The sequence below is a fragment of the Ixodes scapularis genome, unplaced genomic scaffold (assembly GCF_016920785.2).
Source record: "Ixodes scapularis isolate PalLabHiFi unplaced genomic scaffold, ASM1692078v2 PGA_scaffold44__24_contigs__length_19508400, whole genome shotgun sequence".
Classification (NCBI taxonomy): Eukaryota; Metazoa; Arthropoda; class Arachnida; order Ixodida; family Ixodidae; genus Ixodes; species Ixodes scapularis.
The window spans coordinates 2,987,384-3,010,609 of NW_024609873.1; the positions used below are offsets into that span (position 1 = coordinate 2,987,384).

At 47.3% G+C, this 23,226-nt stretch overlaps 2 protein-coding genes across 3 annotated transcripts in view; one reads left to right on the forward strand and one right to left on the reverse strand.

Moving 5' to 3' along the window:
* Positions 1-23,226, reverse strand: part of LOC121837511 (polycomb group protein Psc-like) — a 94,559-nt gene that overhangs the window by 6,188 nt on the left and 65,145 nt on the right. Inside the window, exons 8-9 of the mRNA XM_042293111.1 lie at positions 8,989-9,099; positions 2,416-2,496 (exon numbers count right to left, since the gene is read on the reverse strand). Coding sequence (XP_042149045.1) covers positions 2,416-2,496; positions 8,989-9,099 — 192 coding nt within the window. The remainder of the gene's footprint in view (positions 1-2,415; positions 2,497-8,988; positions 9,100-23,226) is intronic.
* On the forward strand, positions 16,184-22,403 carry LOC121047634 (P2X purinoceptor 7-like). Of its 2 annotated transcripts, none has more exons than XM_042293112.1 (3): positions 16,184-16,804; positions 17,216-17,437; positions 18,968-22,403. In XM_042293112.1, the coding sequence occupies exons 1-3, from the start codon at positions 16,614-16,616 to the stop codon at positions 19,119-19,121; spliced, it is 567 nt and encodes a 188-aa protein (XP_042149046.1). In that variant the 5' UTR covers positions 16,184-16,613; the 3' UTR covers positions 19,122-22,403. The 2 variants fall into 2 exon arrangements, with proteins under 2 accessions (XP_042149046.1, XP_042149047.1); XM_042293113.1 differs by having other exon boundaries at positions 17,216-17,380.

The window sequence follows — 23,226 nt, forward strand, 5'->3', positions numbered from 1 at the left end:
TTCGTTTTGTCTTGGTAATACAGAAACAATTGATTCTCGTAAATTAATTAAAACTGCAGTCTATTCTCGTACCAAAAATTAATAGTAGCAGAAGTTGCGTCATAAGCTAATGTCACTCGCTATTTCATCGCATACAGATTGGGTTCCGAATCTTTGAACTGTTTGCACTTTATTTTCGCATTTGTTTCCTATCGCCTGCTTGATAACAGGTGAAAGCGCTTCATTACCTTTATTCTAATTCCCGCCCTCTGTATCTAAAGGAAAACAATATGGTCTTTCATTCAGCTAAAGGTGGATGCACAACTTCGGTTCCATAACACGATCGTCACCATGCTGGGAAACCTGGAGGAGGTAAAAGGGGCCTTCTGCGGAGACAACCCAACAACATTCTTGAACATTAAGATCATCCTCCGGTCTCGATTGGCCAGAAGTTCTTTCATCACCTATGGTATGTGAAAAAGCGAATGCAAAAATAGAAATCTAAGTTTGACGCTGACGCAATTTTTTTTTTTTTTTTTGTAAGAATTGTTGCTTGCAGGACGATTTTACCCCTGACGAAAAAGTTCCAAGACCCAAGACTTCCTTCGGTTCGGAGAAAGGGATCGTTTCTGGGAACTGGTCAGTGAAACTCACCGCTAGCACGACTATGGAGGGGGCACTAGTCATGTGCTTATGGGTGTATTACATAACGGGACTTTCCTACCCCGTGGCATGTGGACAAACCCTTGGACTCCTCTAGGGTCTGCTCGTTGAAAATAAAGTGTTTCGATTCAGTTTATGTCGGAGAAGCTCATAAAATCGCTTATGGCCGTTCAAAAACAACAGAAATTCTGAGCTTCTGCTGATGGCAAGAGACGCCGAATAATTAGTTTTTAATGCTACGAAGTAGGTAACTACGCTCTAAAAAAAGCACAGGAATATACTTTCCCGAGCCAGCACTTGGAAAGTCAATCACCGTAACTCACGGAAGCAGCTCAGCGAATCACGATGCCGAAACATAAGATTAGACCAAAAAAGCCAGTCCGAGTTGTGACATTAACCAATGCAAAACATCACGCTTGTTGTGCTTAATGTCGCAACTCATTTTTTTGGTATAATCATATGTTTCGGCATCTGCATTTGCTGAGCTGCTTCCGAGAGTTATGGTGATTGTCTTTCCAAGTGTTGTGCGGGAAAGTAGACGCACGGGCTTTTTTTTAGAATGCACTTTTCTTTTTGTGTTATCCGCTAAAAAACTTTTTTTTCTTTTCAGCACGATTGTATTGTTGTTGTTTATGATAGGCAAAATGAGTCACTCTGCAGCACGAAATTTTTTGTGTGATAGCTTCCAAGAAACGCCGATTTCTGGCGTCGTTCTAAGTCTTCTTTTATTCGTAAAAGCTACCAGAACATCGCTATAGAATTATTATTTTGATGAAGACATATCAAAATATTTTCTCGTGTCATGGCAAATAAAACAGTGTTTACTCTTAAAGATTGTTACTGTTTTCTTTAACACATTGATTCCGTTTATCAAACAAGATATACAGATCAAATTTCAATTCTGCTACGCAGCACAAAATAACTTTGGTTAAACCATATCAGCAAAAGTGCGAGAAGTGCAGTGCAGCATGTCATACACTCAAAACACGAAGGAGCAGAAATTGTACGATACAATAACAGAGGTAACTTAAAGCCGGGGTCACGCTGCTTATACATCATAAAAAATACATTCTGCAGACATGTTCCAATGCGAGTCACCGCGACATCCGTGCTTTGTATGCCACGTGACAAAGTAACCTCTTGATTGGTTACCTCGTGGCGTACGAAGCGCGGATGTCGAGGCGACTCGTTTCGGAACATGTCTGCAGAATGTATTTTGTATGAAGTATAAGCAGCGTGACCCCGACTTAAGGGGGACTATGCCCCTGCATTTTAAGCGGGCCACCGTCCCTCCGAATTTAAGGAAGAAAATATATAAAAACTGTCCCTCTTAATTAAGGGACTCTGACCTCAAATTTAAGGGAGACGCCGCCTCGCTTACTTTAAGAGGGGTGGTGTCTCACTTAATTAAGAGGGAGCATCTCCATGTAATCTTAAGAGGTCTGTCGCCCCCCTTAAAGTTAAGTGGGAAAAAATCGAAGAAATGTCCCTCTTACTAAGTGGGACCGGGCTTAGAGTGTATGCGACGTTCATCATCAATTAGGACTATTACGCGACGCCTGGCCGTTGGCCTGGCATTGGAAAGAAAAAAGCTTGCGCTTCTCAGCGTCACAAGCCCAAGGATGCGCCGCAGTAATGAGTATCGAAAGCACTGCGAAGTGGTGGCGACGTCAGAAAATTAGCGAAAGCGAGAGGTGATCCTTCGGAGGAGTTGCAAACAGGAGTTATTTTACACTCAGCGGCCACGCGTTCGTCGGGATGCGAAAGGCTCACCCTCTTCCAGGCGTAGATGTAGGCCACGTCCATGAGCGAGTAATCGTCGCTGAGAACATCGTCCATGTGCAGGATGTCAATCTGCGGAGGAGAAACACCTGATAAGTACAGAGATAATTCATGGTTTTGTGGTCCAGCTCTATCAGTTCGTCTTGCTCGACGACTCGCACGCATCGCTAGCATTACGCGAGAATCATTTGGCTTCCACCTGAGATGAAGCACAACCGGCGACCACCAGGTGCTCGGATAAAGAAATCCGCTTGGTCCGAGACCTCTCCGAGACTTGCCGAGCGGTCCGCTATGTCTTTTTAGAGGTCCCGGGATCGATGCCCCGACCGATTTCTTCAGTAGCGCACCGGTTGCCTAGAGGGCGCGCGAGTTACCTGGAGGTCCGTTTATTCTTCTGTATATCTTCTCCACTTTGGGGAGTTCCTCGAAAATAATGAAAATCACTGGGGTTGTTGCACGTTCGTCGTCGAAGACAAGAGAGGAAGAAAGCGTAGTCTTCTTTCTTCCTCCTTTTATGCTCGCGATATACATAAGAAGGGAGTGTAGGGTGTCGTAACCTCGACACCCTACACTCCCTTTCGCGTTAAAATATGCACACACTCCTGACGTCAGGCTACTACGGTGGCGCTGCTGTCGGAGCTTGCCGGCAGACGTCTCGCGCGAATCTGGTTTATGCGTAATCCTAGGTACAGAATTACGTTGAATTTGTTTTCTCTCTGTCCATATATGTGTGCACGCACGTTTTTCTTAGATTTGTCTCAGGTCCACGTGTATACTTCCTGGCGAGAAAGGAGCTCGGTCAAACTCAGAGCTTTTTTTTTTCCGCCTCCAACCTTTGATGGGAAATAAATCTATCATTATTATTATCAGTATTATTATATATATAAAAAAACTGAGCAATATATTATATTTTCCCCCTTAATTGATCGACTTAATCGTTTTACCTTGTTTAAAGCAAACTTAATTCTCAAAAAGTTTGAAACCAGACACACAAAGTCTGGTTCACACACTTGCGACTTTTCCTGGCTGTGTGCCTTGATACCAGTTTTGGCGGTAATGCGTTGCAACTACGACATTACCGGTAAGGCGTTAATTTTTTCTGTAACGTAGTAACGTACCGGTTACTTTTTCAATAATTTAATGGGTAACGTACTAACGTTACTTTTAAGTAACGGGTAAAATAGTTACTTCTTCCCAAATTTACCGGGAAATAGAATTGGTGTTGAGGTCACGTCACGTCAATTCTCCCGCTAAATTTAGCGCGATTACGCCGATGCCGACGCCACGAAACATGGAAACGGGCGCCTGAGAGCTGCGCTCTGAAACGTCTGCACTCTGCTCGTCCATATTGCTCCGAGGAATAAAGTCTCAAGTTCTTGTTCTATTTTGTCGCGTCTGATGCGGAGCCCAAACTCCAAACATGGTCGAACCCGCTGTAGTGTTCACAAAATAGGGTAATTTTTTTTCGAAAAGTATTTGTTTTGCAGATACTTTTACGTTACTAAAAAAAGTATTTACGTTATTGTTTCAGTTACATAAAAAGAAATGTATCAAGTTACAGTTAGAAGTTATAAAAAAAAGTGAAAGCCGGTTACAACTCCCTGTAACACCGAATTAGAGCGCAGCTCTTGAGGAGGAGGAGGGAAGGGTACTGGGGGGTGAAGTGACCTGGGGGGGGGGTCGCGTGACCTTGGGGAGTCACGTGACCATGCCGATGATGTCATCAGTGACGTCACTGATGACGTCATCAGTGACGATGACGATGCGGACTCCGATGACGTCATCAGCGATGATGACGATGCGGATGTCGGTGACGTCATCAGTGACGTCACTGATGACGTCAGCTGTGATGATGACGATGACGATGCGGATGCCCCCCGAAGTCACGTGACACCCCCAGGTCACGTGACCCCCGCCGAGGTCACGTGACCTCCCGATGACGCCATCGTCATTGATGACGTCACCGGCATCCGCATCGTCATCATCACTGATGACGTCATCAGTGACGTCACTGATGACCTCACCGGCATCTTCATCGTCATCATCATTGATGACGTCACCGGCATCCGCATCGTCATCGTCATCATCACTGATGACGTCACCAGCATCCGCATCGTCATCGTCACTGATGACGTCATCAGTGACGTCACTGATGACGTCAACAGTGATGATGACGATGACGATGCGGATGTCGGTGACGTCATCGGGGAGGTCACCTGACCTCGGCGGGGGTCACGTGACCCTGGGGGTGGTCACGTGACCTGGGGGTGTCATGTGACTTCGGGGGGGGGGGGGTCACGTGACCTCGAGGGGTCACGTGACTTCAGGGGGGTCACGTGACTTTGGGTGTCATGTGACCTTGGGGGTTACGTGACCTTGGGGCCACGTGACCTTGGGATGACCTTGGTTACGCCGACGCCGACGCCAACGCCGACGCCGACGCCGACGGCGACGGCGACGCCGACGGCGACGCCGCTCAAGCCGGGAACGGGCCCCTAAGAGCTGCGCTCTAAAATGAAAGCCGTTTACAAATCCCTGTAACGCCGAATTGGAGCGCAGCTCTTGAGGAGGAGTAGGGAAGGGCACTGAGGGGGGTCACGTCACCTGCGGGTAGTCACGTGACCCCGGGGGGTCACGTGGCCTCGGGGGAGGGGGGGGGTCACGTGATCTCGGGGGGGGGGGGGTCACGTGATCTCGGGAAGGGGGGGGGGGGTCACGTGACCTCGGGGGGGGGGGGTCACGTGACCCCCCCCCCCCGGTTGCGCCGACGCCGCTCAGGTTGGAAACGGGCCCCTAAGAGCTGCGCTCTAAAAAAAGAAAAGCAGTAACAAGTTCCAGTACCGCGATACTACCCAAGACCGCATTCAGCACTTTTTAGCAACAAAGGCGAGCAAACCGCGCACACCCACGCCGCAGCTTCTCCCGCCATTTTGTTTGTTTCTTCTCTTTCAGCAGCGGAACTTCGCCTGCGATCCGGAAATACGTCACAAGGCGCTCCTTGCACTCCTCGCGCACCGCCTGAGGACCAGGGTGTACGAGAGCGCAAGTACTTTCCTTCGTGCACCGGAAGTCGCTTTTCGCCGTGTAGTGGAAGGAGCGCAAGCTCCTCGACTCCCGGAGGAGCGTCCAATGCAAGTTGGCAAGCCGACCCGACAGCATCTCACATATATATTACACGAACGAATCCTCGAAAGAACCCAATGCCATTTCACGAGCGGTCGGTGCATTGGTGGGGAAGATGGACGTTTTTCCAAACTTCGTAGGCGTCGTAGCAGGGAACGGCACAGCGGCCCCGTGGGCTTGGCGAAGTAGCCGGAGTTTTCTCACGTGCCTCGTTCTATCTCTCTCATTCAATGAAGTGGGCCGCAGCCGCAGCGTACACCGTTTGCCAAGAGAAGAGGAGTCTAGACAGCCCCCATGGCATGACACGGGCCCGGTTTTCTAGCGGCAGCCTGTCCTTCCTCCTCCACCGCTCATTGATCCACGCGGAGAGGAAGGAGAGGCTGGCGGGGAGCTCCGCGTAGCGTCTCGAGAGTCGACACACACGTCCGGCGTGCCGACACTCCCCCAGGCACGCGCGTGGATTCGCCCGCCGCCCTCCCCACAGCAGTCGACCGCTGTAGGGAGGGCGGCGGGCGAATCCATCGGCGGCCGCGAGAAAGGGGGGAGGGAGGGGGATGCTGCTCGGCGCACACGCCGCGTTCGCGCAGAACACACTCCAACGCCGTTTGAAAGCAAGAAGCCCGTCACACACGAGCGACGGAAACGGACGACGACGAGCGGCGGTTACCATAGCGACTGCCGCGGACGCTGTGACGTAGACCGATGCCGTGGCGTCACGTCACAGCGCCCGCGGCGGTTGCCATGGAAACCGCCGCGCGGCGCCAGTTTTCGACGCTCTTTGGGTAATGGGGGTTAGGAAACGCCTTTGTACATAACGTGCTACAAGTAAAGTGCTAAGTTGTATCTACAGTGTGCCGACGAACCCGGATGAAACATTTTGGCCGTGTAAATCGGCTTAATAACTTATCGCGAGATTTTTTTTTTTTTTTTTTCTACTCGGGTAAGTTTTTTTTTTTTTAAATGTTCATACGACGCTTCCACCTCCTTCGGGCACCTCTGTAGTACATCGTAGCGGGATACGTTACTAAGCCGATTTGTGCGACCCCTATAGAGGCTTCATCCGAAATCGTGGGCACGCTGTAATTTCAGTTTTCGGTTACAAAAAGCTTTGCTTCCGAAAGCTTAGTTCCTTTTCAAGAGAAGGAGCGAGTAACGTATTTTCCTTACCTTTTGGCGGAGTAACGAGTAAGGGTATTCACTTACTTTTCACCGTAACATGAGCATGTCAATGTCTAGCAGGCATGGTGGTAAATACGCCTCAAAAACACGGACAAAAAAAAAGCACACAGGACGAGGCGTATACGCCTCGTCCGTGTCCGTCTTTGTTTGTCCGTGTTTTTTTTTTAGGCGTATTTACCCCCCGCATAAGTACCAACTAGCCCGACTCGCAGTTTGAATACAGTCCAGCAGGCACGCCCTCCCCCCCCCCCCCCCCAAAATCTTCCATTTTGCTGGGGCCTCCTCTCCCCCCCCCCCCTACAGCATTTTGTCATAGGCGCCCCCCCTCTCCCCGGAATCAAGATCATGGCTACTTGCCTTATGCCTAGGAAGACGTGTACAAACAACCATCAGTTAAAGATGCTAGCGAGCAAAACAAAATACAATTTACATAAAAAAAACTTAAAACTTTAGCAAAGAATTTGCGAAGACCGGATCTAACGCCGTCGATCTCTAGCTCGTTTCACTTTATGTGCCAAGGTTGTGGAAACTACTAAGACGCGAGCATGTTGTCGTGAATTAGGCCCGCACGGTACGGGGGCGTGTTCGTGCAGGGACGCTGATATAATTTTGATCAGCATAGTTCGCTAACTGTACGGGCTGTTTCTAAGCTGAAATCATCTGGCGGCCTCGTTGGCTATACATCTTGCTAAAAGTAGCACAAAGACAAGGGAGGAAGAACGTAGTGACAGGATAGAGCGCTCTATCCTGTGTCCACGTTCTTCCTCCCTTGTTCTTCTGCTAAGTTGACCAAGGTGTTTTTGAGCGTACTCGTTCGTGAACAAATTTATACTATGAGGAATAGACGGAGTGAAATTAAACTTTTCACAAGCTGTCTTAAGGTGGATCATTTAGCATCGTTAGATTTCATAAGTGTAGGGCTCTGAAAAAAAAATCAAGTAAAAATATTCTTGCATTTTTATGTACATGGAGGAAAACGTAAACTGTCTGATTTATCATCGACAGATTTAAGGTGGAAGGGAATGGGGAGAGGAGGGCGGCCGTTCTCCCTCAGCTCTTTAAAATCGCCTCGTTAAATGAAAAAAAAAATAAAATCGACAGACACCAGTTGTGTTAAGAAGAAATGTGTAGCTTTTGGTACGACAGCAAGTGTTCGATGAACAAAACAATAGACCCAGCAGATCCAGCAGATTCAAGAAGACGGGATAACCGAAGGACATCCCTGCAGGGGATCTAATATGGACACGGCGTAAAAGTCGACGAGGGACTCGGCGGCCGCGACTGGCCGGATCCGCGCATCACCTTGGTGCCGGTCAATCACGGCGGTCGAATTCCTTGCCGACTTTTTTGCCTAATGTCGAGATCGGAGCCCCAGTTCTCATACTGCCAGCGGCTACAGCTCCCGCTACATGTATATGAGCACGAAAAGCTTCAACTAAAGCTACAAATATATATACATATATAATCTGGGATTACGACTGTTTTCAGCTAAAGCAGTGTCCCTGAATTTCAAGGTATAATTTATTTACTCTGTATTGTGTGTAGCCCTACAGATATCACGGCTCAAAGTTTGGTTTCGGGCGTCTATGGCAAAACCAAAACTATCTGCTAGAGGGATGGCAACACTGATCTTCAGCAATACGGCCACGATATGACGCCACAAAGGTGCTGCGCCAGGGTTTCTCGACTAAAAGCGAACCCGCTTGCCGCCCGCTAGAGAGCAGCTGGTCGCTTCCTTAAAATCGGTTCTAGTGGAGTAGGCCGCTTCACTTTGACGTAATATTTCGACTGGGATCATATTTCGTGCCACTAAAGCGATACCAGTAATTTATTTCGGTTTCGTTTTCGACCGTAGTTGACCTTTAAACAAGATAATCCTCGTGTTGACCAAACACACACACAGATACACACACGCACACACACACACACACACACACGAATTGTAATGTCATATTTTAACAAATCGGTCGAGATAAGCCACGCAGACAGGCCGGTCGAGTGTAGGGCGCCAGACGCGTTGAGATTGGCGAGAAATGCTTTCAGCGAGACGACTAGTCACAGCGATCTAGGCACGGCTGATTCAGAACGCCCTCAGAGTTTCGAAGGATCCATCAGAATTTTCAAGCCGTTCCCAGGCTGCCTTCTCAGGCACAAGGCGGCACCTAACACTTTAGCTTGCCACCAGGTGGCTACGACGGGAATCCCCAAAAAGAAGAACTACGGTCGCCCAGAACGTCAACGAAACGTTTTCGGCGAACGTACCTTCAGGCTGGGTGACAGGGCGTACTTGGTGCGGAGGAACTTCTGGAGATGGTTGACGGTGAAGGCAGCAGGGCAGCTGAGGAACCGACGCTGCCTCCGGTCCTCCTTGCCCTGTCGAGAGAGAGAGAGGCGCTGTCGGCAACATTTCCTCCTAGATAGCGAGGCTTTAGTCCGGAATTTTCGCCACCACGGTTCACAGACACCAGGCGGCGAAAGCTTGCACTACGGAAAGGGCGAAGCGTCGAAAAATTCGGCGCTTTGCCCTTGCTATCTTGGAGGCGTTGGTTCGACGACAAAAGAGGCGGCGAAGCCGGAGGACACTGCCGAGGCTAGGGTCAACCGCAACTGGCTCGAGACCGGCAGCGACCAACGGTGCTCGCGCGATTTCAACAACAATCGTCGAAAAGGCGAGAAGGGGGGAAGATTTTGTATCGCACCGCCACTGCACAAGCTCGTTTTCCGCTCGCCGCTTTCCCTTTCCTCTCGTCGGTCGGGTCGACCACGTGACGATGCAATCACGCCGGCCGCTGCTCTTTTTTTTTTTTTTTCGCCTTTACAGGATGTCTTTTTTATCGTACCTTTCTCGCACGACGGAGACCTGTCTCGCGGTGCATTTGTTTTCTCTTTCGGTTTTGCTCGCAGCCCTCAGAATGGTGTGCGAAGCTGCGGAGGAGCGTCGTTGCGGAGAGGAAGTACGGGAGAAGGGGGGGTAAGATGCGAGGGTATTTATGGAGAGAGTGCCTAATTAACGGGGGCTGTCCTCACGAAACGCGCCTACATCCGCTTTTTGGTGCGCGGTTTCCTTTTCTCTTTGAAGGGACAGATCTGCGTTTGTTTAGGTGCTTTAGTCCGCCTTGGGACGCTGTTGCGCGAACGGCGAGAGCGTGCGTCTTTGAAATGGGCTGGCAGCAACCAGACATGGAGGTAGTCCGTTACAAGTAACAAAATTACTTGTAATCCGTTATTTCTTTTAATGTAATTTAGTAATTATTTCATTTCTTTGAGAAGTGTAATTTGTTCAGAAATTTAATTACCTTCTGAGAAACGAATTACTGACAATTACTGGTTCCATTTGTACCATCCGGCCGAAAGAAAATATGATGGCAGAAGAGCGATGCGATTAGATCCGTGCTTCTCAAAATGCCCGAGTCCCACTCGAGCGGCAAACAGAAAGAAATGACAGCGACAAACCTCAAACACATGCAGCATGCTCGCGATGGCACCTTTGGCAGGCGTTTAGTCGTTCGGTGCTCGTGAATACAAGCCCGCCAAAGATACCCTCGCGTGCATGATGCTGAGCGTAACGTCTCTTATTCCAGAAACCCTGTTAAATCGCGAAAGACTATGGTTTGAGGCTTGTCGCTGTCGTTCGTTTTTGTTTGTCATTTTAGTAGGACACAGGCATTATGCAATCACTTCCAGACAACGCAACGCAACAAGCGGGTCGTAACTTTCGCTGCATGTTTCAAGAGCAGAACGGACGTATTCCACGAACCATTAGCCAAACCGGGGGATCAAAACACCTTTGCGCGTGTAAGCGAACGCGTGCGTGTATAGGCGAGTTGGGAGGAGAGGTGGGCGGACTCGAAGAAGCTTCTTCGGGGATATGCGGTGACCAGGTCATGAATGACACTGTCAGCTTATAAATAGCCCCCATTTGATTTTTTCCCCCTTTGGGCGATGAAACGTGAAGGATGTGTCCAGAACGGACCAAATGCGGCGGGTCCAACCGAGAAGGACGTTTTGAGAATGGTCTTGTTATTGATTGTTGCTGTTTCCGCCTGAGCGGCCCACCTCGAAAACACACAAAAGCCAGCGTGGGGCCTCGCCCCTGTTCACGCCTGAGCGTTGTGAAAGCTAAATAATGCGGGCCAACCAGCTATGCACTTTGTGCCACGTGACTTCCCACTAGCGCGTCGGTGTAAGCAGAAGATGTGACACCGGAAGCTTGCTTTTATACCAAAAATGTATGTTTGCTGTTAAAGCTGCCAGTTTGAACGGAGATCGGCCGCAAACCCTCGACAGTTTCCAAGGCAGGCAGGGAGCTGCCACAGGAACGCTGCCGAAACGGCTTCAGACGTTCATAGAAACGCGAAAGTTAGAGGAAGTTCCAGCTCGGGCCGGTTGAGATGATGATGATAACGTTGAAAAAGGAAAAAACGTCGGTCATTATCAGGGCAAGGCAGTATCGCAATACAAATGTATCGGGATAGTACGTCGGAGAATCTTTCGGGCATCTGTATTTCTGTATCGAGATGCAGTCGAGCGTTGTATCTCCCAGGGAAAATACGTTTACAATGTATCGCTTGCATATCGATACACTGCCGGGCTTAAGTATCTCGTTACCTTTGTTGTCGAAAATTTCACTGTCAGGTTTTGACGATGAACTCTTTCTTTTCAGGTTTTCTAAAACATTCACCTTTAATACAAAAGTAAAAAAAAAAAAATATCGCTGTTGTATTTTAATTTATTGAATAAACGATCAGATGCAGAATTGCGTCCTATGAGGAATGCAGGAGACGCTAACTCTAGTTTCAGCATTACAGGCACGCCACATCGTGTGTCAGTTTCTTTTTTCGTCTTTTCTTTTCTCTCTCTTGTATTGAGGATTTCGCAGCTGGCGAGATCTTCTCGGAGTGTTTTGGGAGGCTATGGTTTTGGAGACCTCTCTCCTGCTTGTCCTGTTCTTTTTCACAGTTGCGTTGTTTGGAGGGCGGAGCTCGTGGTACAGGCGTTCGGAATCCGGCAAACCATGCCAAATCTCTTCGACGTTGGCACGCTTAACTCACACTTTAAATGCTAAATAGAGTTAGCGTAAGAAAATAATGCAATTCTGCAATTAAAAACATACCCCCCCCCCTTAAACAAAAACACACACACACACACACACACACACACACAAAAAAAACGCATTTGTGTTTTAGTTATTAAAAGTGTCGGATACTCAGGCGCTTCTGTTACCACTTTCGTATCTCTGTTTCTGAGAATACCGGGCCCAGGATGAAGGACGCCTAAAAAAATAATGACTTAGCGACGTTTTACTTTCCCTGATAGCTGTGTACAGCACTGTGCCCCCGCACATCTACGCTGCACTCACGGAGCAAGCTGTTGTAGTACACGGAGTGCACTGTTGTTGTACACCGCAGACAGAAACGAGCGCGCGGATATTTCACGCGGAATACTTTTCCGGCTACCGACGCCAAGAACCCGAAAGCAAATGAGCCAAGAATAGACCGTGTCTGTTTCGTGCCACCCCGCCACCGACCATGCCGCCACGTCATGGCTCAGCGCGCTCCGCGTGCATGCACAGAACTCGCAAGCGTGTTGTGCGTTCATAAACCCCTATGTCGTCTTCTCCAAATTACATAAACAGGCCCTCTTTGTTTAATTGTTTTTTTCCTAAACAATGTCACATGCCCTATTATTATACCCATTTGTTTGGTGTGCGAACTGACTCGTACACAAGAGCATTTCCTGAATTTCCTCTAGGCAAGGCCTCCGAACTGTTTCACTGCCAGCTTTTTCTGGCTTCATTCTCTGGCGCGCAGTTTTCACTTACATTTGACTCGTCCACAGATGCGTCGCAAGCAAAAGAAACAACTTCACTCCGTGCAAAGAATTCTCGTCGAGAGCATTCACATATCAACGTCGTTTCTGATTATTTTATTTTGTTTCTAATTTCGTAGCTTAATATGTATGCCTGTGCCAACAGGGGCTTTCCATACAATAAGCGATTGTCACCACAGGATCTTGTAACAATAGCAGAAGAAACGAACTCAATCTATTGGAGCCTATTGGAACCCACAGCGAATAGACCGATCTCACCAAGCGTTCCACGCATGCGTGACGCCGCCATAACTGTAGTTCGTAGGAGGCAGACGCCAGTTCACGAGAGAGCTCATGCTGCCTCGTGCTCTGCTCGCGCAGACCTCCAGCGGGGTTATCGCGCGTGTAGAAAGACTACAGCTCCCATGATGCTTGGCGGCAGCGATGGCGTTCTCAAAGTAGCTGGTGAGATCGGTCTATTGGGGGATCGGCGGCCAAGTGGGCTAGCGCACACTTGCAGCTCGGAGCACGTGGAGCAAAAGCTCGCGCTGCAGAACCCAGGCACCCGGGGCTCAGTCCCCGCCCCCTGCCCGTTTCGATCTGGGTGAGCATCTAGATCGGAGTGCGGTCGTGTATTACTGCTGTGTAATGCCCGTTAAAGACCCCGGACTAGCGGTTTGTACTGCACTGGCTCAATTTCTCATCTACAGCTGAGGGACAAGTCGCCCGTTCAGGCAGACTAAGCTCAGGCTGTATTGGCGACGTGCGCGACCGAAAGCGTCGCTGTGGTCGGCCTTCCACGATTGGCCCAAAAGCTGACTATGACGTCGGAAACGGTATACCATCGACGGAAATGAGAGGAATGAAAGAAATTTAATTTCGACGGTGTTTGCAGTGTTGCTATGAGAACGCAATGATTTCAGGCTTCCACCATGCTATTTACAAACACCATCGAACTTGTTGTTCGCAAGGTAATGACGTAACAAGGGGGAACCATAGGAGGGCGCCACCGAAACACCTCGCCGCTAATAAACATACCCACACACCTAGCCAATTGGGCGGCGTACACGTTTCCTTCTTAAAACCGAAAAACTCCTCTCGCCCATTTTGCGACATTTTAGTCTCTGATTAGAATACGTGCGCTAAAACAAATATCTAAAAAGCTAATTCCTAAAATTTGGGTCCCTAGATGATTTATTAACATGACGCAACAGACGCGCCCTGGCGTACGTCCGCCGCGGTCGAGAACGTCGTCCATCATTCTTTCTTTTCCCCAAATGTCTTCACTTTCCTGATCAGCCTAACATCATCATCATCGTCATTATTATACTAAACAGACGCACGCCCCGTACCGGACAACATGCACAAAATGTCTAAGGAGCGAAGTTTGTCATTCAAACCCTGTGGATTTCGGTTTTATAAAAAATGAATAAAACATGTTTTGTGTTTTTTGCTGCAGCGTTTGTAAGCCTGGAATTAAAATCAGGCGACATCGGTGTCTTGAACAGAATCCGTGATGACCGATCCTCCGAACCTGTTGCAGAGGTTTGAAACCACGACGACAAAGCGGAGGTTCAGTATTCCCTTTCATCGGCTGTCCACGGCTGCTTGCTTTGAACAGGGCCCGGTCTTGTTCGCGCGACAATTTGCGTCGGTCGAGCATTTACTCAACGAAACTGCGGCTGAATGAGACACAACAGCAATCCGACCGGTGTTCAACGGCTCGTTGCGATAGCGCTGCGTTCGGCACTGAGGCGAGAACAAATATCCAGCAATGAGAGGACACGCAAGAAATGGAGCTCGTTAGAAACAGTTCGAGGTACGCTTCTGTTTCTAAATTATGAGCAGAGATATAAGGACAGCCCAGTGAAAACTGCGAACTGCTGTGCACTGGCGTTTCCGTATCCTGTTACACAGCCGGAGATATATGCCAGTGCCACTCAAGCAAACGATAAGCTGGGCAGATGGTTCAGCAAATCTCCATGTAGAATGAGGCATACAGCCTTAGCCAGGGATGGGCAGAATACTTCCAAAAATGTATCGAAATACAAATATCAAATACTTTAACAGAAATGTATTTATCTATTTACAAATTCAATTACAATTTTAATAAATGTTTTTAATATACAGGATACGAATGTAACAAGAGTATTTGATCATCTTCCTATACTTTTGCTAATATATTTTGTTCCCTTAACCTGACGTCTTTAATGTACATGTAAACATGAGTAAAAAAAAGAAAAAAAAAGCCACATTGAAATAGAGTGAAGTAGAAATCAATAATCAAGCGCCGAAAAGAAGTTGGAGCTTCAAAAATAAATGTTGTTTATCATGATATAGGTGGGTAAAAGGACAGCGAACAATATATTTTGAGTTTAGTCTCGAAAGGTTAAGTTGAAAAAAGTCCTTCCAAACAACATGCCGCTGATGCGACGTCTAAAAATATAAATGAGTCAACCAAAACGTGAATAACTGTACCCATCCCTTTAATTCTTTGTTCCGCTCTTCCTTCTTTCTGTGAAGTTTATTATGAGGAAAACGCAGCAAGTTTCATGCTCCCTGCATGACTCCCATTTCGAAAAGCGCCCATAGCCGCGAAAAACAGTGACCAAAATGGTTCTTCGGCCGTTTCTAAAATACAGGTATTGTAAATATTAAAATGTCAGTTATTAAAATACAATTGTCAAATACATTCCGCAATATGTATCTAGATACGAAATAAAAATGAAAAGACGTTTACAACTTCCTGTAACGCCGAATTAGAGCGCAGCTCTTCAGGAGCAGTAGAGGATGGTACGTATTATGGTACGTTTCCCATAATGCAACGCGCGGGACCCTCGTGACGTGACTGGTGACGTCACGTGTCACGTCATTATGGGAAACGTCTCATAATGCAACCCGACGGTCACGAGTGACACCCGCGCGTTGCATTTTGGGACGTTTCCCATAATGCACCGCGCGGTTACGCCGACGCCGCTCAAGCCGGAAACGGCCGCCTAAGAGCTGCGCTCTAAAACATAATCATCAAAGCATTTTAAATACGTATACTAAAAACCTGCATCTGAAATACTGTCCATCCCTTGTCTCAGCTATACGCGAAAACGGCAGCAGTATTACCACCGCCGTCTAGTTGCAGACTTTACCGATCGCTCTGCGAGCGGCACGATAAAACGAGCCCCTGATCCTGAATGCAGTGTATAGATTCACACATAGAATCTGAGGGTACACTCTCAGAAAAAAAGGTGTAATATTACACCCCTTGTCCCATATAATACACCCCAAAACTTCAATTCGACGTACAGCGCCCCATAATCGAACAAGCGGCCCAAAAGTTTACGAGGGGCTTGATAGCCGTGTCGTACAACTTATTAAGAGAGCTGATGGACGTATTATTGACTACAAAAAAGATTATCGGAGTTTTCTTGGCCGCACTGCAAAAGCTTCATGTTTTCTTTCTTTGGTCTTTGATACGTGCTTTAGCAATTTAATAAGTTGTGTTGCACCGTTATCAAGCCCCTGGTAAAATTTCGTGCCGTCTGTTCGACTCTAGGGCGCTGTACGTCGAAATGAAGTTTTGGGGTGTATTATTTGGGACAAAAGGGTGTAAGGTGATACCCTTTTTTTTTAGAGTGTAGGGTTTAAAGGGATACTTCAACGAAATTTGAATTTTACCCGCCGTGTACAGAAATAGGTCGACTATGATCCACAATACTCGAAAATGACAACCGCACGTCCGTATTTTGAGCAGATGGCTGTATTTTTCGTTCTAAACGGCCCACTCTGGCAAGCAGTCGGAGAACAGCCAGCGGAGGCCACGTCACATCCGGCGCAGTCATGACGTAGGACGTCTCAATCAACGATTGGAGGAAAGCTGCGGCGAGGCTGACGTGATTATGAATTTCGTCACTTGGTGGCGTTCACGAGTAAAGTTATGTTACAACCTATACGTTTGACCTGCCTGCGGTCTGAACGGCCTCACAAGTCACAACCCGGCAAACACGGCCACCCTGTGATCCCAGTGTCCGTGAACCCACTAATCCCGTGCCAAACACGGTAGTCGGTTCGTGCTTTGTGTCGCGATGGCGTGTCGCGGAAACAGAAAACTTAGCGACACCAGCGAGGACGAAGACATCGCTTCTGCGATGGTGAAAGATCGCCGATTCGGCTTACAGCCGTACATTTACGACCCATCTGCGTCGTCTTCATCTGAAGGCGACGGGGACGGGCCGGACACGCCACCACCAGCCCGTCGTGTGGGCTCCGCGAATTGGTAAGTTTTCTATTTCATTCGCGATCAAGAAATATTTCATTTTTATTTCGTACATATTTTCGCGATTGGCAGGCGCGGCATGTATTGAAATGGCGGGATGTTGCTATGATATCAGGATATGCCTCCATCTTCTTGGTGCCGATCAAGGCTATGCATGCGCACTCTACCTTTACGAATTAGCAGTTGCAAAACATAGATACGCTGTGGCGATTGCCGGCGTGCGGTCGCCTCAGCCCGACAGGCTCCAACGCGCGAGCGATAATAATGGCAGTTTTCGGCACCGAAAACTGCCATTATCAAAGTTTTATGGATGAGGTAGATGTTGCAAACACCTTAGAAAACATCGAGTAAAGTTTCGTAGTGCCCTTGTATTTCCGGCATTCATTCGTTGAGCAAAATTTGTCCCAACAGGTGCTCTTGCAACGGCTGCAGAGCGATGCTGACGGACTACGAGTCCCTGTGCTGCCGAGAGGTTGACCGTGCAAGAGAGCTCTGCCAGGACCAGGGGGTGTCCTGTATCACCAAGCACCCCTGGTTCGAGCTCTACTGCCTGAACAGGCCAGTGCTGGACCTGGCGTATGTCACAATGCAATACTTCTGCCCTTTGGATGCGGGGAACCGGACCCAAGAGGAGTATGTATATTCAACTGATCAGTGGTGTAGCCAGGAATTTTTTTTCGGGGTCGGGGCCAAGGTGGCCGGGATGTCCACGACTTGGGGTGCGGAGAGGGGGAGGGGGTTCAAAATGCATGTGTATATTATAGTGTCAGCTAAATATTTGGGGGGGGGGGGGGGGGGCTGTAGACCCCCCCCCCCCCCTTGTTGATTACACCCCTGCAGCTTATTGCAGTCATTCTAGTTGTTACCGCTGGCTTCCACTCCAAATATTCGTGTTTACAGCTACAAACACAGCGTTGGTGTCATGCTTTTTTCAGGCATTATGAAAAATCCTGTCTCTAAAATCAAAATCTTGATATGTGGTCATTTCACCACACTAGTAATATTGATAAATGTCATTATTCTCCTAAGAACAAGAAATTTATACGGTGTGCAAATATTTGAATATGAATCGAACATGAAGCTCTCAAATAATTCTATTTGCAAATCTGATTTCTCATATTAGGTATTGCGAAAGATGTGGTTGGTGCAGCACAAGCGAAATACTTTTTCCTTCCCTCCATTCTAGCAGGCTGTTGTATTGAACTTCCAAATATGCAAAATACATTTTAATTTTACCGGTCCACCCTGGTGTAGTGCGACAGGGTAAAGATAAATTAAAAGCAAGCTTTTGTGCCACTAACGGATACCAATTTTAGGGGGCACTGGAGCGTTTAAAATGAAAACATAGTTGGAAAGCACAATGTGTTACAAGAAAAAAAATGTGATAGGCAATTTTATTTCAGTGGCCACATTGTTATGGCCCAATTAGCATGACTGACCACCAATAATGTTCAGCAGCTGGTACTGCACAGGAACTTGTATTTGAGCTTGTTACATACACATGGTCTTCTATTCGATGATCGGTTCTTAATTCGATTTAGCTACTACGATTAGGTACTCGCACACCTTTCAAGAAAAAAAAAAAGAATAACAGCAGTGTGCTTATCTGGTAACTGCAACACTGTGCATGTAAATAAACAGAATCAGACATCATTTATCTGTTAACTACCACACTGTGCATGTAAATAAACAGGGTCAGACATCATTTATCTGTTAACTGCCACACTGTGCATGTAAATAAACAGGGTCAGACATCATTTCAGAATAATTAGAGAGAGTACCCATGCTTTCAGAATTCCACCAAAAAAAGTTTATTGCTCTTTCCTACAATGACAATCTCGTTACCGTGAAACCGCACAATTGTCTATAGACCACAACATAAATATCGATACTGCAATGAAAAGCCCGAAAAACTAAATGCCAACAAACAGTGAAGATACACTTGTTCAAGCAGTATTAAATATAATTAAAATCCTTCTGCATACAAAATGTTGTTAGAAGTTCCCCATGCTACAGGACAGTAATGATGTAAACTGCGAGATGTCATTGGAGATTGTTGACACTATACAAACGGATAGTAGAGAAGGTCAGAAGCAAATAGTGATTAGTTTTTCTCTTTGCTCAGAGTTCAACGCTGGTTTCTGCCACCTCATCTCATTACAGGAAGTACCGCTACACGGCATACCACCAGTTCACCTGGTGGGTGCACAAGAGGCTGGGGCGGGGAAACCGAGTGGTGCTGCCCAGCTGCGTCGTCTGTCAGATTCGGCAAGAATTCCCGTCCACAGATGGGACATACAGGGGGTTCAAAAAATAAAAAAAGTATTGGCCACCTGAAGGACTCGTTTACGGCATGTTTTGTCCAGCCCTTCAAAGACACCTTCATCAATAAAAGACAGCAAATGTCACCAAGCTCTAGGCTCGTAAGTTTAGCAATAGGTTGCAACCTATGAACCTAAGAATGGCTTGCGAGGTCGTTAATGACTAGTAGGTACGATAACGTGAACAGTTAAGTTTTCCTGATTATAATGCATTTTTCATTCAACAGAGCGGAACTTCACCTGTGCTTTTTCAGACTGTTCAGGCAGTGAAGAGGGAGAAGCTAAGTTTTATCATCTACCATAATATCTCAAGAGAAGACCCATCCCCAAAAGATAGCCCACCCTGATTTTCAGCATAACTTCTTATTATCCTAATGGCTTTAGTTGAACTCAATTTTGCACGCTGCAAGTTAGTCCACCCTGTATTTTCGCCTAATATGCTCTCAGTTTTACGTGGGCTGTCTCTTGGTATATTATGGTAAGTCGCTCCTATTTACTGCATAAGTGGTTTTAGTGATAAACATTTGATTTGCAAAAGTAGAAGTTAAAAACTAGCGATAGCTTATTCGCATTAACCGCACTGCACCGTGTGCATGGTGCAACACCGGCAACCAAGTCGAAGGTGTAGACAAATACATGTATGGTAATTCCAAATTCTCGTATATCTTTGTAGCAAGAACTTGAGCCTCCAGCAAAATTGGCGCATATATCCTGCATATGAGCTTCCATTCAAAGCAAAGCTGCATTTGTCCACAGAAAAGGCAGACTAACATAAAACAAAGTGTCACAGTAGCACCTGAAACTCGAGAATTCCGAGGCAGTCATTGGGTTCAAACGGTTGATTGACCAAAATGAAGTTGCAAGTGTTGCTCGCTGGAAGGACAAAACAAAGAGGTGGGAAAAGGCGGTGGTTCTTTGCCAATGAATGTAAGAAAATTTACATTTGTTATTAAACAGCTGATACGTAGTCACCTTGGAAATCACTGTCTAAACCAGATTTGTAACACTTGTGGTGATCAAGTCTTCAAGCAAGGCACAAAAATGCAGCTGGCAACTGTAGTTCATATGCTTGAGTAAGGTCCAGTGTAAAAAATACCAACCCACTTTGCAAATTAGTTAGTTTTTGTATCATCGTCATAGGATACACCACGGCTTTCACCATCTGCAGGATTATGACTGCTCACCACCAGATGACCAAGCAGCAGATGAGGATGAAAATCGTAATGACCAAGCGGAGAGCAAACTCCGTCTCCAATGGTCTCATTCCCAATGAATGGGCTCGTTCCCAGGTGGCTTGGGAGACAAGCAAGGGTACTACTGAGAAGAATCGCAGAGGATATGGCGTGCACACCCGAGAGAAGAGCAAAGTAGAGCTGAGAAGGACAACTACCAGTCTGCAAATTCCGTAAAAATTCCAGTAGTCCAATTGGTCTCGGATGCCTCCTTTGAGAATGCCATGGTCTTCAAACTACCAGCCAAGCACTGTAAAGAGCCACCTCTAGAGGGCCTCCTTACAAGCAACAACACTTCCTGCGTTCCATTCTTGATCATATTCATGAGGCAAGTTGGGATTTTTTTTTTTAACCCAACCTCCTTCCTATACCATCTGCCCTGTCCTCGCTAATATCAGCAGCCTCCGATAACCCCCTTTCTTGTCTTTTGGCTCCTGAAACATTTTTACTCTACTACTGCATGTGGCGATCAACTTTTTCCTCATGCAAAGATTGAAACTTTGAGCCTTTAAACAAAATCTTCGGATGCAAGTCGGCCAAGAACTGGCTTCTGTCATGTATCGGCTGGTGGCCAAGAGATAGCGTTGCCAGGCAAATGCACTTACCAGCGCTCTTCAAAAGCACAGGCCTGGGGCACGGTACGTGTGCACGGGCATTGGGATTCGAGGCACCATTAAAAAGCAACGTTTGGACGCTCCTTGGTGTTGTGCTTGGGCTTTACCCAGGATACATTACATTTTAGCGACGAGGTCGGTCAACGTCCAAGAACTACAGCGGGATGACCACCCAAGGCAAGCTGGAAGAATTCGACCAGACAGCTTCTACTGCAAGGCGAACAGAATAACAGATCCTTAAAAGAAAAGGGCCCTACTGCTTACACGTTGTGGAGCACAGACGTACAAAGTCGTGCGAGCACTGGCTGCACCGAGAACACCCAGAAGTGTCAATTTCGGTGAACTCATGGTGATGCTGCTTTGACCCGCAGCCGTCGGAGCTCTTCGGCACAACGAAGTTCCAGCGAAGAGACCAGCAGCCTGGGAGTCAATTTCCAGCTACACGACAGCCCTAAAGAAGCTAGCTGCTGATTGTAACTTTGGGATTCTAGTGACACAGGCGGCTGCAACAACTTCCAGTACCGCAGGCATGGGTTTGGCTACAACTGGAACGACAGCTGGTTCCGTCAACTTGGGAGCAACTGGAACTTCAGTTCCGGTGAGTCAACCAGTTTTCAACCCAACCATGCTACCTCTCGACGTCAGGCTGAGATTGTTTTGTTCGTGGCATAAGAGACGAGCATCTACAACAGAGTCTGTTTGCAGGGACCAACTTAACGTTTCATAAAGCATACGACATGGCCGTGCGGACAGAAAGTGCTGCACAACATCAACGAGATTTGAAAACCCAAAAATCTTAGGTTTAAGCTGTCAAAAAAGCAATATTACTGCTGAAATTGTGGAAACGGAAAGACAAAACAAACTGTCAGAATCCCAGACGTGCTACCGATGCCAAGAACAGCATTCGGCGTTCTCGTGCAAGTTCCAAAATACACGATGTAACCTCTGCCCCAAGAAGGGGCATGTCAAAAAGGCTTGTTTCAAGAAGTTAAGGGCGCAGCACCAAGCGTGGATGACACACAACGTGGAACAGGACAATGAGACCCTTGATTCTGATGATGATCTTTCGGACAAGTCATGGAGCCTGCATGAGCTGAATGCTGCCTAAGGTCATCCTGGAGATTGAAAACCGAGAGCTGGAATTTGAGATCAATTCGACAGATGCTTGCTCAATCATCAATGAAGCCACGTATTGTCCTCTGTAGCCCACGAAGCCCCAATCACTGAACCAGGAGGGAATAATCCTTCATACCTGGTCAGGAGAAATTTTACAAGTACTTGGAAAGGCGAATGTTTGCGTCAGGCATTGATTGAAACAATACATCTTGTCGTTGGTAGTGACACGTGGAACCAGTTCCAGTCTTCAGGAAGAGACTGGTTCAAAGAGCTGAAGATTAGGGTCTGTGGAATTCACCTCCTCGGCACCAGAAACAACATTGTGAACATTTTGAAGGTACAGAGCGCGACACTGTTAGCGCGAACAAGCGATCGCCGGTTTTTGCAGTTTTTCTCTTTGAAACCAAGGGATGCCATCCAAGTTGTTATTGCTACGGAAAGAGCTCATTTAGCTTTATAATGTGAGCAATAAAATTTCGTGCTCGCTAATACTATTTAGAAGTAAAATGCGAAAATGCGCCGATGTCGTGTTCGCGCTAACAGTGTCGCGATGTGTACATGAGGATGTTTCTGATGCGAAGATCACGGGGCACAAGGGTCCGCCTGTAAACTTTGATTTAAAAGGGGACGCTACTGCCAATTCCCTCCAATCACAGCCCGTGCCGTTCGCACTGCGTACCGCAGTAGAGGTTGAATTGAAAACTCTCGAGAACCAAGGTATTTTCGAACCGACAAAGCACTTAGAGTGGGCTATACCGGTGGTAGTTGTCCGAAAGAAAGGCGGGACCATTTGGCTATGTGGAGACTACCGAAGTATGGTAAACAAGGAGGCGAAAGCCGCAGTGCACCCTATGCTGACGATTCCAGAAATCCTAACCAATCTGCAAAACAGGTTGGTATTTTCTACACTGGACCTTGCTCAAGCGTATCAACAACTACAGTTAACAACAGAAACAGCCGACGTGTTAACCATTAACACTGCAAAAGGCCTCTACAGGGTAAAAAGAATGCCATTTGGGATCGCTGCCAACACCAGCGATTTTCTATCGATTCATGAAAGCAGTACTACCTAAAATCCCGCGGATCGGGGTATACCTCGATGACGCTATCAGCGGTACGACCGCAGCAGAACATGACTC

Bases quoted from the DNA above. Each gene is read 5' to 3' on its own strand.
- LOC121047634 (XM_042293112.1), top strand. From the start codon at position 16,614: ATGGCGTGTCGCGGAAACAGAAAACTTAGCGACACCAGCGAGGACGAA. The intron at 16,805-17,215 runs GTAAGTTTTCTA...TTGTCCCAACAG, and splicing joins CGTGTGGGCTCCGCGAATTG to GTGCTCTTGCAACGGCTGCA. The intron at 17,438-18,967 runs GTATGTATATTC...ATCTCATTACAG, and splicing joins GGGAACCGGACCCAAGAGGA to GAAGTACCGCTACACGGCAT.